Genomic DNA, 19,171 nt, shown 5'->3' with positions numbered 1-19,171 from the left:
TCCTAAGTCAGCCAATTAGTGGAACAGCTAAGAAACAGAATTTTCTTGTATAATTCATTTAAAAATACATTGATTTATCTTCTATGAATTCCCAAGATAGTCTCATTACCTATTTGCAAGGTATTTTAATGATTTTGGATTTTATAGTGCTCTCCCAATCAGAGGCAACCCTATTATCAAAATGAGAAATATATACAGTGCATTCGGAAAGTATTCAGACCCCCTTCACTTTTTTCAATTTTGTTATGTTGCAGCCTGATACTACAATTATTCAAATTCATTTTTTTCCTCATTAATCTACACTCAGTACCCCATAATGACAAAGTGAAAACAGAATTTTAGAAATGTCTGTAAATTTGTTAAAAAGGAAAAACTGAAATATCACATTGGCATACGTATTCAGACCCTTTGCAACAACACTTGAAATTTAGCTCAGGTGCCTCTTGATTGTTGCTGAGCTGTTTCTACACCTTGATTGGTGTCCACCTGTGATAAATTAAATTGATTGGACATGATTTGGAAAGGCACACAGCTCTCTATGGAAGGCCTCACAGCTGACAATGCATACTGTATCAGAGCAAAAGCCATGAGGTCAAAGGAACTGCCTGCAGAGTACAGAGACAGGATTATTGCAAGGCACAGATCTGGGGAAGGCTACAAAAAAGTTCTGCTGCACTGAAGCTTCCCAAGAGCACAGTGGCCTCCATAATTCTCAAATGGAAGAAGTTTGGCACAATCAGGACTCTTCCAAGAACTGGTCACCTGGCTAAACTGAGCAATTGGGGGAGAAGAGCCATAGTAAGAGAGGTAACCAAGAACCTGATGGTCACTCTGACTGAGCTCCAGTGAGATCCTGTGTGGAGATGGGACAAGGTTCCAGAAGAACAACCATCACTGCAGCCCTCCACCAATCTGGGCTTTATGGCAGAGTGGCTAGACTGAAGCCTCTCCTCAGTGCAAAACACATGAAAGCCCGCTTGGAGTTTGCAAAAAAGCACCTGTGAGGAACAAGATTCTCTGGTCTGATGAAACCAAGATTGAACTGTTTGGCCTCAATTCTAAATGTTATGTCTGGAGGAAACCAGGCACCACTCATCACCTGCCCAATACCATCCCAACAGTGAAGCATGGTGGTGGCAGCATCATGCTGTGGGGGTGTTTTTCAGAAGCAGGGACTGGGAGACTTGGCAGGATTGAGGGAAAGCTGAATGGAGCAAATGACAGAGATATTCTCAATGAAAACCTGTTTCACAGCACTCAGGACCTCAGACTGGGCCGAAGGTTCACCTTCCAACATGACAATGATCCTAAGCACACAGCCAAGACAACACAGGAATGACTTAGGGACAACTCTGTGAATGTCCTAGAGTGGCGCAGCCAGAGCCCTGACTTGAACCCTATTGAACATCTCTGGAGAGACCTGAAAATGGCTGTCTACCGACGGTCCCCATCCAACCTGATTGAGCTCGAGAGGATTTGCAAAGAAGAATGGCAGAAAATCCCCCAATCCAGATATGTAAAGCTTGTCGTGTCATACCAAAAGACTCTAGGCTGTAATTGCTGCCAAAGGTGCTTTGACAAAGTACTGAGTAAAGGGTCTGAATACTTAAGTACATGTGATATTTCAGTTTTTCCTTTTAAACAAATTTACAGACATTTCTAAAATTCTGTTTTCACTTTGTCATTATGGGGTACTGAGCGTAGATTAAGGAGAAAAAAATGAATTTGAACGATTGTAGTGTCAGGCTGCAACATAACAAAACTGAAAAAAAACCGAAGGGCGTCTGAATACTTTCCGAATGCACTGTATATGCACACAAACATACTTCCTTGTTCAAACATCATTGCCTTGCCTCTTTACTTTCTTCTCCCAGCTTTGAAATCCCTCCAGTTATATTCTCTACAAAACTTAATATATAGTCCCATATTCCAAGTGCTGTAATAAAAAAAGACAGAAATAATTATCCCTCACCCTACAACAATTAATCTTTTGCCTTCTTCTGAATCTTACAGTCAAACTGCAGTACTTCAGGGTACTCATCTGAAAGAAATTACATTGAAAAAAAAGTCTTCAACAAAAGCAACAACTTATCTACAAAAAGAAGGCCCTCTGAAATACAGTATGTTACCTCATTCTTGGACAATTCAGTAATATCACTTGCAAGCATGTTTAAGACTGGAGAGTGACTGATATGAAGATAACTTGATTTCAGAACTCAAAACCTTTACTTTTAGATAGGCTTTCATGAAACTCCTTCAACGATGTAACTAACACATAAGTCATAAAAGATCATTCCTGGGTTTAAACAGCTAAATATAATTCTTATTATTTAAAGCAAACTCGGTGTATTTATTGCTGTATAAGTAGAATAATGCTAATAAGTAGAACCATAAGCTAATAGAAGATTCAGATTTTAACATTGAATTTAATGCATACATAGTTGGGAAGCCCATCAGTTAAGAAATAATAGCAAGTTATATTGTTCCATTTTCAGATGATCTGAATATTTGGGAGAATTAACTAATTCCATTAATGGTAGTTTTATTGCCTCCTAATTTCAGGAAAATTAGCAAAAATTGGAGCAGCATTTAAAACAGCAAAAGACTCAATCACTTTTGTGTATGTAATAGCAGAACTAGACCAATTTATATTTTAATGGTTGAAATGTTTTACAGTTCATTTTGCAGTTGGGGAAGAACTAATTTGGTATGGATTTTCCTTCTTTTGTCCTTTGATCAATAGATCTTTTTTGTCTGTCTCCTGTTTCAAAATTAATGGAAGAATCCCCTTTTTGATAAACCTACACATATAGCTCTTTATTGAGCACCAGGGTAGCTGAGCCACTGTTTGAATCCTGGGTACTATATTGTACTTTTATTAAATAATTTTGGAAAATATATTTACTATACATTACATAGCTTGGTTCTCCTGTGATACCTTAGTTATACTTGAATTCTGAACTCTAAGCTGTTTTGAAAAGGATAATCAGAAGTTTAAAAAAACTGAAAAAATATATTTGCTGCATGTATTTTTGCCATTTTCTTTCCTTCAGGATGTTTTTCTTGAAGAAATAATGAACACTTAAGGTTGTTCTGAGGTGAGAACATTTGCATTTTCAGAAACAATATATTTGCAATAAATTTAATTAAAAAGAGAACATGGTATTGATTTTGAAAATTTTAAGTGGACCTCAATTATGTTTTAAAACCCAAATAAAAATGAAAAGGGATTGGGAGTTCAAAAACCTGGAGGAACTGAGATTAAAAAATATTAAGGGAAAATACTGGTAACATACAGTACAACTCCAGCAATTCCAAATCCAGAATTGCCGCTGTATAGCTCTCCTTGAATATATATTGTCGAAGCAAGTCTGTTACTCTGCCACATCACTTGGTCACTCGATGCAATTCAAAGTACACTCTAATCTACTTTTTCAAAAAAGACATCTAAGTATTCAAAGATCATCAACTATTAAACAGAATGTTTTCATTTCTCATGAGAATAGAAGTATAGATTTAAAAGCAAATTCAGCTGAAAACACCCTATTGTGAAATTTATTTACTAGAACTGACATTTATATTGTGGGTCAAGGAATTTTTAAATAATATATAGATTGGTAATCTTACAGTGATCTTCCTGAGATATAGATTGAAGGCCAATTCAGTTGGATCTCTTTTAATCTGCATACCATGGAATCACCAAAATAAAACATGCATTATTCCTGGTTTCTTGGGAGGACAAAAACTTTAGTAAATATTCAAGTTGCAGAGAAATATAAACTGTGATTTGGAAGTATGTTATGGACAGATTAAATATTAATCCTAGCTCACCTGCCATTGCATACTTTTCCCCCATCAAGTTTCCAGAAGACTGTGTGTCATGGCTAGGGGAAAAGGGTATGCAGGAGAGAAAGAGCAGGTCTATTAGCACTATTCGAGTAACACATTTTCCTCATTAGTTTCAAGACTTTAGTGAAAACACAATCTGTAGCTAAATACTTTAATCTCAGCCTATCATTACAATGAACCTGTAGAAGTTGAGCTACATTTTGAAATTATACTGATCTAGGAATCTGTAAAGGGAACTTTACAGGGAACTAGATACCCGTCTATATGCATCTAAGGGATTGAGAATTTGCCTCAGAAATTTCAAGAGTTTTTTGAAACTCCAGTTGCAGATGCTCCACTCAAAGGTCTTCTGAAGTTCCACAGAGCACCCAGCAGGAATCTTTGCTATGGAAATGCACAGCTTTCTGGATAACACTCTTCACCTAATGTTTGGAGAAATTACCATTCAAGTATTTATGTTTTCATAAGCAAGCCAAGTCCTTGTAGCAGATCATCCTGTTCTAATATACTGTAGCAAGTTTACTTTCAAAGAAAAATGTTCAAATTTAGTAATATAAAGTATTTTACAGAGTAGTTTAAGAGCTATATAAAGGGATCCAGTAACAAAGTTCATCACTATCAAACAAAATTTGGTTATCTGGATTCCAGGGGATCACTAATGATGCTATATAAACAATCTATGCTTATATATGCTATAGAAAAAAATCAGAGAAAGTGAAGGGCTATGCAATAGTCTCTTCAAAACAGTGTTCATGTTTCAAAATTAAGTTTTATTTTTCGGAGTGGGTAGAGTCTCTGTGGAGAACATGATGGTCTCTTTATTTTGAGTAGAACAGAATTACTGATCGTTTGTGAGGGTATGACTTCCACTTGTGATGTAAGATTTTTGACATCGCTTTTATTCTCTTTTTTAACTTCAGAACCAGAAATGATTTCTTGATGGAGTCTGCACTGTTCCAAGGTTTGTTGTAAAGACAATGCTTTTGAGAATCCTTCTGCTTTTTCTATGAGGGATGACAGGGACTGGAGATGGCAGAGAAAAAAAAACAATTTCAGGTTATTCAAATTGAACTACTATATATTGGGAGTACTACAATTCACAAACTGTCTTAATGAATTTTAGCAATAGTATATTAAACATTAATTCATATCTGATATGTATTACAAACCTTCCCTAAAACTGTTTTGCAATTTCAGTATGCATTTAAAAGGGCTGAAATTTGTAAGTAGATTCAGAACATACCTAGATGACACTAAGGATAGCAGACAAGTTCTGAAAGGTCTATTTAGTAGAACAATTAGAGATCACTATAGTCTTTTTTTTTTAAAGTTGACTCCATGAATCTCAGAGATTTACCCTTAGATTACTTTTGTCTAAATGAAATAGCCCATTAGAATTACAATATCTTAAAACACTTAATGAACCAGGTTACTTGTTTTCACAAGTGTCCTATAACTTTGCTTGACAATAAGTAAAAATTAGGGATTTGCAAAACTATGCGTTCCCTGGAAATGGATATTTGGGGGCTGGACTGTATGTAGAACACCACAAATCACTTCCTAGCCTGGAAAATTCACTTCTGGATAGATACAAACCTTTTCTAGAACTACTAGATCACTGAATTCCAGAGAGCACTGAAACATTTAAGGACAGGAATATGTAATTTTTCACAATTAGTTTCATTTTCAGCTGATAAATGTCACTAATTTGGATCCAGACTTCATTGTACTTACAACTATTTGAAGTCAATTGGAGTTGAGTTATTAATGCATATCCCATTATGTCTTGAACTGACTAAATCTAGATCCAACCCATTACATCTTTAGAAATCTCACCTTAAATGATTCTCCAATATGTCTAGACACAGTTTTTGTTGAAAGTCTCAGCTCCACCATAGATACATCTGAAAAAAAAAAAAAGAAATTCATGTATTCTCTTAGAAGAAAAACCAAGAAAAACATCAATCTGCTGCACTGTAATGTAAAAGAGAGAGAAAGGAATTATAAAGACATTACGGGTAGTCGTCTACTATTCCAAAGGGCGATTTTATTTAACATCTAAAAAGAAAATTATTCCAAAATAAAGAAGAGCACAAATGCTTTGTGGACCACCTTACTTCATTCTGCAATTTACTTAATTTTGATAAAGAAATTATATACTGTGACATTCAGTAAATTAGAAATAACTTCCATCACTTCTGAAATGCATCTGAAACATGCAAAATTAAATATAAATAAAATAAACCCTTTTTCTGTCAAATATATAACAGCTAATATGATATAGTGAGACTATAAGGAACTCAATTAGGGATACTTCATACTTCATTCAAAATCCGTACTCAGCACACAACTCAATGTGGCTTTAGATTGGCCATATCTCCATATAACCTAAACCATACAGTTGTTGCAAGGATATGACAGAAAAATAGCTATGTAATCTAATCAGAGCACCTTAGAAGAAATGAATGGATTATCCTGCAAAACAAACAGAAAAACAAGGTAATAGCAGACTTGTAAACAAACATTCATCTTGATTGCCTTCCAAAACTTCACGATCCCTAACCTGCTGGGTAGGTAATAAAAGCTCTTGTGTATTGGCAACCTCATAGTATTTTTTAATGAAGTTATATAAAGGACAAAAATCTTCAAGCTGTTATTAATTATCCCATTCTTTTAGCCTATTATTTATTTTAAAACCATATTTTAAAAAAGATTTTCTGACAGAAACCAGTGACATTAAACTGTTAAACATATAACAGCAAAACACATTTTTATCACAAAACGTTGAAAAAATACAAAACAGATATGGGGATTTGTACTCTCAGCACCATCTGGCAAACACAGATCGAATGCTTATAAATAAACTTTAATCCAGTGCTTCCCAAACTTTTTCCTTCATTACCCAAAACCACTTATCAGAAAGTCCTTTTTACCCAATGTAGGTAAAACACTTTAAGTCAATTTAAACATCCCTGTTGTGATTGGGTAATAGGTTCATATGTCATTACCCAAAGAAAAACCACTTTTACCCAAATTTGGGTAATTTACTCAGGTTTGGGAAGTACTGCTCTAATCCTTCATGCTACACAATTTTAATGCTGTGCTTACATTTGCTGCACAGAATGTCAAGTAGCTTTGACTCACAATTAACTTTTCCCAATTCAAAAAATTTGGGAAAGCACTTCTCAGCAACAATAATTAACACACACTCAAGCAGTATATCTTGAGCAATGAGAGGAGCATATTTTCAGAACAAATTGTGAAATATAGTCACTGGGTTGGATGCAGAAATTAGTCATGACTAAATCACCTCATTAATTTCAATAATTATCTTTTAAGCATAACTAAGTCTTGATTGGAAAGAGAGGCCCTCCGCATAATTTTTTTGGTGACTCATAAGTACTTCATGAGAGTGTGAGCCCTCACTGAAGAGTAGGGCATATTTCTAGTAAGAAGCCTTATAGGAGTCTTGAAATGGAGAAATGGGTCACTGCAATTACTTGACAGAGTGGCTTTATAAGTTTGGGACAGTCTCAGAACTGGAGGATCTGACAGCAATTTATAATTTGACAATCCTCTCTGAAACATTAAGGTAGGACAGCTAGGACTATGCAGTTATTTGGATGTTAGCCTTACTGATCCTAGGGTGGTATTTTCCCATATGATACCTATCTTCACTGTTCTTGTTGCCTCAGTTTTCTGAATTGTTTCTCCAAGCATCTGTGTGATGCTCCTGATTTTGCTTTTTGAATCTCTTTCCAAAATCCAATTTCTATTTTCCTATTGTAGCCAACCACAAGTAAGTGCAACCCAGCTGGGTGGCCTTGGGCCAGTCACTCTCTCAGCCCTAGGAAGAAGGCAGTGGCAAACCACTTCTGAAATCTTGCCAAGAAAACTGCAGGGACTTGTCCAGGCAGTTGCCAGTAGTCAACACTGATTCAAAGGCACAAAAATAAAAATAAAAATCTCCACCCTTTTTACATTTGATAACTTTTATATTGGAAAGTCATTGGGCTGGGAATTATCCTCTTGAACTTTGTAAAACTCAGTGAAAACTGAAAGTATTATAACAGTAATAAATTCCTTCTGGATGACTTATGATCAATTTGAGTGAACTTGGACAAGTTATTTCCCTTTACCTCTGCATTCCATCTATAAAATATGATTAGTAATGATAAAAGCTGCAGCATGCTATATATTGTAAAATCCTAGCACAATGACTGCTTGTGGGTTTTCCAAAGTCAAGTAAGCTCATTTGAGAAGAAACTGGATTATTCCAACCAACCTACTTCAGCAATCTTTATAAAATATGTTTGCCCTGGCAGAATATTACACAATCACACATCAGAGAAGTATTTAAAAGCTTAGTTGTTTACACTGCTTCCAAAACACAGGGAAATGAAATAAGGAAATGAAAGGTTATAATTCTATCTTTCATTTCTGGTGACTCTAGTTACTGCACAGGGATACATATACATTCCAGACAGTGTGCAAATACGTTCATTCACAATATATCTGCATGATGTTTTCATAAACATTATTTTCACTTTAGAAGATGTTTAAAAAAATTGTAATTGGACAAAAAGTTTTACTTTACCAATCCAGCTAACCTATGGAACTTGTGGCACATGTACGAGATAATTCTTTGCTGCAAATAAAGTACCATAGCAATGTTTTCGAGCTAGAGGAAATGCTGCCTGAAGGCAAGTTAAACTTGATAGTAAAATGTCATGTCTGTCTTAGTAAATTTGCAATTAGCAACTGCTATGATCACCTCAGTGAGAGAATAATTCACATTGTATCCCATAGTCACTAACCATGAACCCAGGTATAGCCCAAGTTTTTCATGCAGAACAACAATTAAATTTTCTATACTCCTAATGGTTATTCATTTTGTTATTTATTAAACAGTAAAATCTTGTTAAGCCTGAGACTGTCAATCAAACAGATTAAAAACTTGCCAATTTTCCATGTTTTATTTTTCATTAACAAGAAAAATAGTCTTTTCTGTAAATTATACAGTGCTAACAAAAACAAAGAATCAGTAAAACCAAGCACTCTTCTAGGCATTAATTTGCTATAAAGATTTTGCCACTTCCTTTGTTAGTCTACAGATAACATGTTCAGAATTCCAGATCTAAGATCCTGGCTCAAGATGTCATCTGTTTCCTCTCTCCTAGTTACCATATTACCAACACTGCAATATTGGATTCTGAGTTTTCAAGAGCCACTATACTAATTCATTGTCATTTTGGAGAGAGAGAAGGACTAAACTAGTCGGCAGTTTTGGTGAAAAAGTGCTTATGAACAGAAAATATAAAACTGGTATCAGTAAAATACAAATAGAAATTCAGCCACAGTACTGTATATCCTAAACACTTTCTGTAATAAAGCTTTAACAATATTAGCCAAACTATTGCTCATATCAATGTGATTATGTATTGGTTTGACTCAGAAAAGATATCTGAACCCTAGGAAAGCAGAAAGCATGAGAAATAAACCCCAAACAACTCCATCTTAAATGTGTTAGGTATAAGTTGGCATAGAGGATTTTGACAGGCTTTCAAGGGTCTGTAACAATATTTTAACTGCATTAAAGTATCTTCCAAGACTCCCAACGTTTCCTGACCTTGCCTACCTCAAAGAATTGACAACTATTTTGAAGAGCAAGTATATATTAAATTTCTCAGAACCCCAAAAGATGCTTATTCTTAAAATGTATATGGTTTACATGACAGAGTTCACATGTCGCATTAAGCCACAATATGGTTTGCTAATTTTAGTTTAGCATGAAGAATGCATAGTTTGCAATTTCAAGGTCTGTGTTTGAAACCATTTTACTCTGACTTGGCACGGTGCTTGAATGCTATCGCATAGGTTATTATAGTTAATTTCCTACACTGCTTCCTCAGTTTGGCAAAAAAATATACTGATGGAATGTTCACATGAAAATGAATCTGCTTTTGTGAAATTGGATTCACAGCTGCTTTATTTAATATGTTTATATACTGCCTTTCGCTCAATGGATCTCAAGGCAGTGTGCTTTGCAAGTATCTTAGTGATGTATACTTCAGGTTTTTCTCTTTGCCACTGGCTCTCTCACAAACTTGGCATCACCAACATTCATTTGCTTGTTTGTATAGATCACATTTTAAAGGTTTTGCATCCAAGTGCAAGAACAAATTGATCTACAATGTGCAAATCCATAAATCCAGAACTTGAGAACCAAAGCTTTCAAGTAATTGGCCTTATTGTTTATTGCCCCGATTGACATCTGAGTTCTTACTCTTTGGCTGGGCCTACTGCTGACAAATAGTTTCTGTGTGAATGCCCTCTCATGTATAGGTAATTTTCATCCTTATCTGTTGCTATTAGTGTCAGTAATAACATATTTTAATGCAATATGGCCGTGGTTTTGCAGATTCCTATGAAAGCAACTTTGTTATATAGCACATAGCGACTATGTGGTGTGTTGCCCTTATTTTCCTCAATCCTTTGATTTTGATTACATTTTAGATACAGGATCAACCTTCTGTGCATCTCTTATGCAGTGACAGAACTGTAAGAAAGCCTTGCATTGCGAAAGAAGTTACATGTCTCCATGTTTCAGCAATAATTGACAATTTAACTCTTTCCCTGTAGGCATTGGAACAAATCCTGAATAATTTCCTGAGTAAGAAAGGGGAGAAGATTGAGAGTCATTGCTTGTTACCTCACTGGGTCTACAACTGGAGGAGACATGATTTACAAATGCTCAGAGAACAGCTGCAATGAGAAACAAAAAGAAAACTGACTAGTTACAATTAGAAATGACATTGTTTAGTCCAAGAAAGTGAACCTAGCAGATGCTTACAATGTGAAAGGGGAGACTGGGGACAGACTCCTGATGGTACTGAGGAACCCACCATGCAGACGCTACAGTCAAGGAATACATTTCTGAATAAAGACAGTTTCAGCCTTGTCCAACAAATACTCCCCAGCCAGGCTATCTGCAGTTATTCCCATTACTCTTGTGCTGTTCAGTAGCCTTACCATCAAATTCTACTATCAAAATGTTGCAAGACTGTTGCAAGAACTCCCACCCTTATTTTCTTCCCAAATTTCCCAGGCAAATGACTGAACAGTATTTGCAATAATATGATTAAAATATTGATTTAACTGTCAGGAGATCAGTGAACCTCTTTCAAACATAAGAGAGCCTGATGTTCTAAACACTATGGCCTGGAAGGTGGTAATGTTAAAACCACAAACTTTATATAGCGTTCAGTTAATTCAAAACTTTTTTCCTGCAAAACACTGCTCCAAAAGCATAGCTTTGTCACCTTAAGGAGCTTTTCTCAGCCAGGGTTCTGTGACAGCTTGATTGAAAAAAATAAATATCATGTTTTGAACTTCACACATACCATGCTAATACAGTGATTGACAAGTTTTACACACAACTTAGCTGCCAACCCCCCTCTTTGTTGTCATTGTAAACATTGTAAATTGTGGATTGTGTAGGTTAAAAGTGAATTGTATTGTGAAGTTTTTGTATTTTTTACAGTTGTTATGCAGGGGTTCCCTGAGACCTGAACATTATTCAAGGGTTTCTCCAAGGCAAAAAGGCTGAGAAAGGCTGCCTTAGAGACTTCATACACTATGCTTTTTCTGACTAATATTCACATCAGATGCATGAGATGTTCCCTCATATTGCCAGATCGCATCTCATCTCATCTCTCTCTATATATATATTATATACACACCTTTATATATCTGCCAATTTAGGATACTGTTTCCTGTAACTACTGGCATACTATCTAGTCCACAAAAGCTTATGCCATAATAAATATGTTTAGTTATCAAAGTATAGCATTACTTTTTTTTTTTGGTTTTGGTGATGAACCAAGAGAGGTTCCTCTATGGAAAACAACAGATAGATTATGGAGTGTTTAAAACATACAATTGTTATGTTCTATGAAAATAAATGAAGCATATCATTTCAGAAAATTACCTTGAGAAGGTTCCACTTTTATCTCTTGACAGTTCACGAAAGGCTGATATCCCTAAATAGACAAAAAATGCATTTAATGTCTGTTTCCTTGGTTTGCATTATAACTTCTAAAATGTGACTTAATTCATGGTTAAAACATTTGAAAAGTATATGAAAATTTTTATTCATATATGTATATGTATGAATTTCTCCAAAAACAGCCACTATCTGATGTGTAAATTCAGCAAAAGCAGGTTTTGCTGTCTCATTACATACAGGTAGTCCTCTCTTAACTTCCACTCTTTCAGTGACCTCTTGAAGTTACGATGGCGCTGAATGAGGGGCACTTATGATGGGTCTTCGTAGTTGCAGCCTTTGCAGCATCCCTGTGGTCATGTGATCACTATTCAGGTGCTTGGCAACTGGCTTGCAATTACAATATTGCAGTGTCCCACAGTCATGTGATCACCATTTGTGACCTTCACTGCCAGCTTTCAACAAGCTAAGTTAATGGGGAAGCCAGCAGGAGGTTGCAAATGGTGATCACGTGACTGCAGGATGCTGCAACCATGTAGGATTTGCCTAATGACAGCAACTGGGACTGCCGGACCTGCTGTCATAAGTTGCACCTTACGACCACGTTGTTTAGTGACAGAGTTCCTGGTCCCAATTATCATCGGTAAGCGAGGAATATCTGTATTAATTAGGTGAGTTAAATGCTGCTTATAATTCATTTTGTATTCTAATCTGAATAACCAAATTTCTGCATTATCTAACTTTACAGCAATTTGGATAACTAATAAAACAGTGCCCCCTGCTGCAAGGATTAGGAAAGGCAGATTCCTTCTTTAAAAAATATAAACTTTTAAAAATAATTCTAAGAGCAAAAAATATACCAGTGATTATAAAAAACTGAACAGCCACTTCTCCTATCTTACTCTGTTTTCCTGCAAATGTTTTACAGGTATTTTGCTTTTACTCAAAGCTTGTAAGGCAGGTGTTCTTGAACTCAAACTCAAACACAGTGCCCTAAGAAAGCCAGTAAGATAGAACTAGAATGCGTGTCTAAATTAGCCATGAAACAAAGAGCATATAGGCAGAAAGAGAAAAATGCTAGAAGGCACCTGTACAATGGCACATATATGTCTTAGTTACAGAATATAAAAAAAACAAGGAAAAGTGGAGGAAAGGTTTATTTAAAAAAAATTCAGATACTACAGGACATGCTGCTGGAGAGAATGTCACCTGGTTAATATGCAGTGAAGTGGAGACTTGCCTGGGACAAGGAGGAAGACCAGGAAGAAAATCCTGGACTGGCTTGAAAGAGTGTGGAAAGACCAGGAGGACAGACCGTGTTCTGCGTATGGAGATTCAAATGCAGAACAGTGGAACTTTGTGAGTTAAAAGCTCTGTTTGGCAGCAAGAAAGCTGGGAGAAAACTCACAGACCTTCCAGCATCAGTAATTGAGATAAGGAGGGGAAGAAAAAGCCGTAATAAAGTACAAGCAAAAAGTGAGGGAAAGAGACTTAAGAGGAGGAAAATTAAGTAGGTTAAGATTTTATTTCTTATATTCTTATATACCTACTGATTTTGTAAATATTTTCACTTGTATATAATACTAGATCATACTACTTTATTAGCATAGGTATCATATCCTGCTCACAATCACTCACACCTTGGTCAATTCTCGTACGGATTACTGTAATGCGCCCTACATGGGGCTACCCTTGAAGAGTATTCGGAAGCTTCAGCTGGTGCAAAATGTGGCTGCACAGGCAGTTATGTGCACCCCTTGATTGGCGCATGTTACACTTCTGGCTATGAGCTGTGTTGGTTGCCTCTTTGCTTCCCAGTGCAATTCAAGGGCTATCTGAGAGACTGCCTCTCTCCAATGACATCTACTTGTCCCATCAGGTCTGGCAGGAGGGTATGCTCTGGGTCCTGTCAGCCAAGGAATGTTCTCTGGGAGAGCCAAGAAGAACCTCTTCTGTTGGGGCTCCCACCCTGTGGAACATCCTCCTCCTGGAGATCAGAGTGTCTCCAACTCGGCTGGCTTTTTGCAAGGCCCCAAAAACACGGCTTTGCCAACAGGCATGGGGACCCAGAAGTGTGCTAGAGCCTGTGCAGTGGCTGTACTGCACACTGTGGAACAGCGGATGTGCTCACCTTGGTAAGAATTTTGCTATATGGTTTTTATATGTTTTTGTTTTAAATTGTTGTATCGTTTTGCTGTTTTTATATTGTTTTTAACTGTTTGTGAGCCACCCAGAGTCACGTATTGAGATGGGTTGCTATATAAATTTGATAAATAAATAAATAGTATCCAGAATAAAAATCCTCATTTGTTTAAGTACTGGTTGTATGTGTGCCTGTAACAGCTCCTATTCTGAACCCCTCTCCGACAAGCACTTTTTAAAAACTTTTAAGTAACTAGGCATAAATATTTTTCCTGTATCACAATAACTGATAATAGATTTTAGAGATCACAGCATTAGCTCACCTCAGTAATACATATTAAGCTAGGCCACATAAGCTAGAATCTATTATTCACAAATATCTGCTAATGTAGTAAGCAAAATCATTATCTAATTCTCTCAGAATAAACATTTTCACCCAATGACTTAAGAATTCAAATTACTCACCAACAATTCTTGTTGCATTTTAATGCCTTTAACAACATTTATTTGCACTTTTCTAGGATACTGATTACGCTTGGAAGCTACTTCCACGATTAATTCATCAAGCTGATCTTCAAGGAGTTTAATGTCTGTGTCTATTTTACAACAAAAATAGAAATGTGTAATATTTGAAAAGTAGAGTATGTGAATTTATTTTTACTTTAATAGTCAAGAAAAAATATAGAAAGAGGTACGTATGTACCATCACCTCGATCAGAGATATGTGGAACTATAAAGGGGAAGGGAAAAGATATATTACAGCAAAATTTTTATTTATTATTAAGAATGTGAAACACAGCTGAACTTATGTTAAACGAATAAATGTATGATAAACAAATCTGTAAAAATCAGACCAGCTAAGTGATGATTTACTACATTAAAACCTTAAGTATTAACTGTTCAATAAGATATTGCTTAGAAATGATTACATTAGTTCCTTGCCAATAAATCATTTTAACTGGAAAAGACACAAAGAATCATGTGCAAAAAACTGACAGGGATGCTTCTCAAAGTAAAAGTAAAACTACAGGTATGGGCACTATAGTTACTAAGTATTTTGAGAAGCCTCAATGGTATATCAATGATTTCCTTTAAAAAAAAAAGCTAGGGAAAGAAGTTTGTCTGAATCTCACAACCAACCAACTACAGCACATCATGCATCCATCTTTCTACATGATGTGCTTAAAATTTAAACATATATGCACACTCATTATTTAAGTTTGTTTGGTACAAATACCATTTGGACCAAAAAAAAAAAAGTCCAAATACCAAAGTATTCAGTTTCATAAAAATCTATATTCACATCAAGAGCTCCAAGTATTCCTCAGCTCCCCAAGCTAGTTTTTAAATTATAAGCACAATTGTTCCTGAGTATGGCTACCAGATCCGGGCTGCAAAAATCCAGAGAGCCATTAAGAAATATAGAATGGTCTACTGATTTGCTGCCATCTAGTAGTTAGTCTGGTAGGATTTTCTTTTTTGGGGTGGCTTTGAGTCAGTGTTTACTCCTGGAGACTGCCTGGACAAATCCCTGCAATTTTCTTGGCAAAATTTGGGAAGTGGTTTGCCACTGCCTGCTTCCTAGGGCTGGAGAGAATGACTGGCCCAAGGTCACCCAGCTGGCTTTGTGCCTAAGCTGGAACTAGAACTCAGAGTCTCCTGGCTTCTAGCCTCATACCTTAACCTCTATACCAAACTGGCTCTCTAGAATTCATTACTGCTTATTAAAATAAAATAGAATTATTGACTCTGTTTATGAAATTTACTATTTCATTGCAACTAAAAGGAAATGTATTACATCTTTCTTTTTACAAACATTCAAACTTTATTCACATTTTAAACTAGAGAATCTTATATAAACTGTCATCTACAGACAATAACACGCCAACAGATGGCAGCAATAGACCCTTTAATTTGAGATGCCAGGAAAAGAATAGAAAATCTTTTGCATGCAAAGTATATGATCTATTATGTTATGGTCTCCTCACCATACAACTGAAGTTTCTCCTATAATATGTCTATACCTAAGATTTCTATACCAGACTAACAGTGCAAGGAATTGTATTGTAACTGTTCAGAGTAAAATAACTTCTTATGGATAAGGTTTTCTAACCATATTAGTCAACATCATTGTATATTAACTGGTTTTCCAACAATATTAGTCAAGATGATTGTACATTAATTCTAGGGATGCTTTTAAATTAACATACCGTTTTGAAGATCATCTGATGATTCTTGCCATGGCTGCCCATTAACAGTGACATTCTCTTGTACAGCCCTTTCAAAGTTCTGTACAAAATATACAAAGATATATATGTAATGATTTTTAAAAAGATACCTTAAAATGCTAATAATATTTCACAAAATGGACCACAGAGAAATGACACTGCTCATTGATAAACAGGGTTCTGACAGAGCACATTTAGTAAAACAAGCCCACAATATTTTCAAGCACAGTGGTGCTCCTATGTTGATAAGTAAATTGCAAGATAGCTTCCAACGTTCAGCACTTTTCTCCTAACACTTTTTCCCATTTCAGCATGATCAAGAAACAGAATGGATGACAATGCAGATATGGAAAAGCCTAACAGAAAAAATACAAAGAACTATGGAAAATAAATGCTTGTTTACAGGACAAGTATTTTATAAGAAGAAATGCATGCCAAATTCAACTCTATTAATATATAGTTACAAATACCTGAAAAAATACATTTGTGCTGCTAAACAGAAAACTCAAGGCAAATTAATGGATGTAATAGTCCATTGCTCTTTCTGAAACAGAGTGAATGGCCCAGTCTGGATGTTATATAGAAAGAAACTTACTTTCTCTCAAGGGAATAACTACAGGGAATCTTTGGCGTCTCTTGTGGTCTGCTTTCACAATTAATTACCAGCTAAAGGAAAGGATTTTTCACAAAAAAATAAGAGAAAGGAAGCTCTGACATGGTCTCTGGAGAATGTACATCCTAACTGGTAGAGAGTCTTTATCCCTTAGTTGTCAAAAATTACTTTCTGGAACTCAAAATAGATTTTTTATTTTTTTTTTGCATGCAAGCTAGCAATGGCAGAGGCATTATCAACTTGAAAATCATAGTTCTTTTCAAATCTTTATGAACTCATTAGATGACCATAATCAAGCCAGTCTTGACATACAGTATGCAGATCATACTAGTTTATATTATTTACTACCAGAATTACAAAATCTAAGCAAACTTACTAAGGAATAAAGCCCACTTAACAGGATTTCCAAGCATAACATAACACACAAATAATTTCAAACTTAAAAAAAAAAACAACTTTACATAGCAAATACTCTTGAACCACGATAAATGCACAAGAGCAGCTTTCCCTAACGAAATGATCTGTATAGTTTTATCTACTCAATTATTGTTTTTTTCAGTTCCAAGGCTTCATTTTAAATATGATTAATAACTTCTAAAGACATTAGTAATTAAATACCAGGTTAGCTTAGGTTCTATTGGCTGCTTCCAATATAGACATTTATTTATTATTTATCAAATTTATCACCTCCCATCTCATGAAATGACTCTGGGCAGTTTACAGCAAGATAAAATTATTTAAAATGCAACATAAAAACAGTCCTAAAAATAAATAGGTTCCAAGGAGATGGAGAGTTGGCAAGGAATTCCAGGGAGCATCATCAGGGGGCTAACCACCCCCAAGGATGGGTAGATCCCATATCACCCCATGCACACTGACAGAGCCAGGTCTTAAAACCTTTTCGGAAAGCCGGGATGGTGGGGGCCTCCTGCACGTCTGGGGGGAGAATATTCCAAAGGGCAGTGGCAACAGCAGAGAAGGCCCTCTTCCTGGGCCCCACCAGCCAACATTCCCTTGCTGACAGGATCTGCAACATGCTCTCTCTGCCTGACCGGGTAGGACGGGCTGATGTAATGGGGATGAGACAGTCCCTCAACTAACCTGGACCCATGCCATATAGGGCTTTAAAGGTAATAACCAACACCTTGAATTGGACCTGGAAGCAAACTGGCACCCAATGCAGCTCCCACAGCAAAGGTGTTACATGTACCATCCTAGGGGCACCTAATATCATCTGCGTGGCTGCATTTTGTATTTTGAACCCACTGTAGCTTCTGGATATTTTTCAAAGGGTAGCCCCATGTAGAGTGCTTTAAGTAAAGTAAATTTACTTTCTTAATTAAGATCAACATCAGAAGTGCCAACTTCTATAACAATTTCTGAGCTAATTGTGAAATTTCTTCCTCAGGGATGCTTAACAGCCTCTCCCTTGAAATGTTTATTACTTGTTAGATATATTTCTGTTGCTTCCATATTGCTTTTCAATTTTTTTTACAATTGATAGTTAATTGCCTTTGCTGTCTTCACAGAAAAGAAATCACAAATAAAATGCCTTGCTGTCATATTATATTTAAAAGTCAGCAACATTTTGAGAGCTAAGGGCTGCATTTATAATTTCTGGGGGTTGAAGGTGAAAAGTGGTTGGGACCATATGAGTGTGACAGGGATCAGAAGTGGGGTTCTGGAGGGTTTCTGACAGTTGCTATGCATATTTTAGAGCTTATACTATAGTTTGCATGTGCTTCTGACCTCAAAGATACAGGAATCTGGGATGTCCATTTTCAGCAATTAGATCCAGAGTGGTCTTTAGGAATGGGAGAAGTGTTATTTGGGGCCACAGGCTACTCATCCCCTTACTAAAGGTACTTTAGGGCAAAGAAATAATCCCCATTCAACCAAGCAACTGCCCGCAAACAATTCAACATTTTTTAAAATCTTCATCTGACAGAAATATTCTTAACGAGAAGCAATTCAAATAAACCTGCCGCCATCACTCCTAGCAGCCCAACCCTCACCACGGTTAAGCCATCTCAGCCAGACTCCCCTTACCCAAAGCGCTTCCCCAACAGCTTGTTCTAAGTTCTCGGTCGCAACAGCCTGACCGGCCCCAAGTCTGCGCACGAAAGGCCCGCAGTGGCCCAGCAACTCGGCCGTCCATCGGCGCGAAAGGCACTGCACCCGGGGCTCCTCACGCGGAGGTAGAGGAGGAGGAGGAGGAGCCGCCGCCCTCAACTCCACCGACTCCATCTCGGTTGCCGTTTCCCGCTCTCTTTCAAAGCTGTTCTTACTTCCCCGCCCACCTCCGCCCAACCCGGAAGTAGAACTAACGACCTT

The 19,171-nt window shown here is 36.5% G+C and overlaps 1 protein-coding gene across 1 annotated transcript; it reads right to left on the bottom strand.

Annotated features, from left to right (window-relative positions):
• Positions 1-1,723: 1,723 nt before the first annotated feature.
• On the bottom strand, positions 1,724-19,134 carry NSL1 (NSL1 component of MIS12 kinetochore complex). The gene is made up of 6 exons (XM_007425647.3): positions 18,887-19,134; positions 16,207-16,285; positions 14,462-14,592; positions 11,840-11,891; positions 5,686-5,753; positions 1,724-4,872 (listed from the first exon to the last, which is right to left on the bottom strand). Exons 1-6 carry the CDS (start codon positions 19,082-19,084, stop codon positions 4,600-4,602), a joined length of 801 nt encoding a protein of 266 aa, XP_007425709.2. The 5' UTR covers positions 19,085-19,134; the 3' UTR covers positions 1,724-4,599.
• Between the last annotated feature and the right edge of the window lie 37 nt (positions 19,135-19,171).

The sequence above is a fragment of the Python bivittatus genome, unplaced genomic scaffold, assembly GCF_059951505.1.
Source record: "Python bivittatus isolate LINGU-HERP-01145 unplaced genomic scaffold, Pbiv_v1 ctg000020_np1212, whole genome shotgun sequence".
Lineage (NCBI taxonomy): Eukaryota > Metazoa > Chordata > Lepidosauria > Squamata > Pythonidae > Python > Python bivittatus.
Note: the sequence above shows the minus strand (reverse complement) of the source record. Positions and strands in the feature narration are given on the sequence as shown.

Excerpts from the sequence above, each read along its gene's own strand:
- NSL1 (XM_007425647.3), bottom strand. The coding sequence starts at position 19,084 with ATGGAGTCGGTGGAGTTGAGGGCGGCGGCTCCTCCTCCTCCTCCTCTA. Across the intron at positions 11,892-14,461 it reads AAATGCAACAAGAATTGTTG|GGATATCAGCCTTTCGTGAA; the intron begins GTGAGTAATTTG and ends TTGTCTATTTAG. Across the intron at positions 4,873-5,685 it reads ATATTGGAGAATCATTTAAG|TCCCTGTCATCCCTCATAGA; the intron begins GTGAGATTTCTA and ends TGCCATCTCCAG.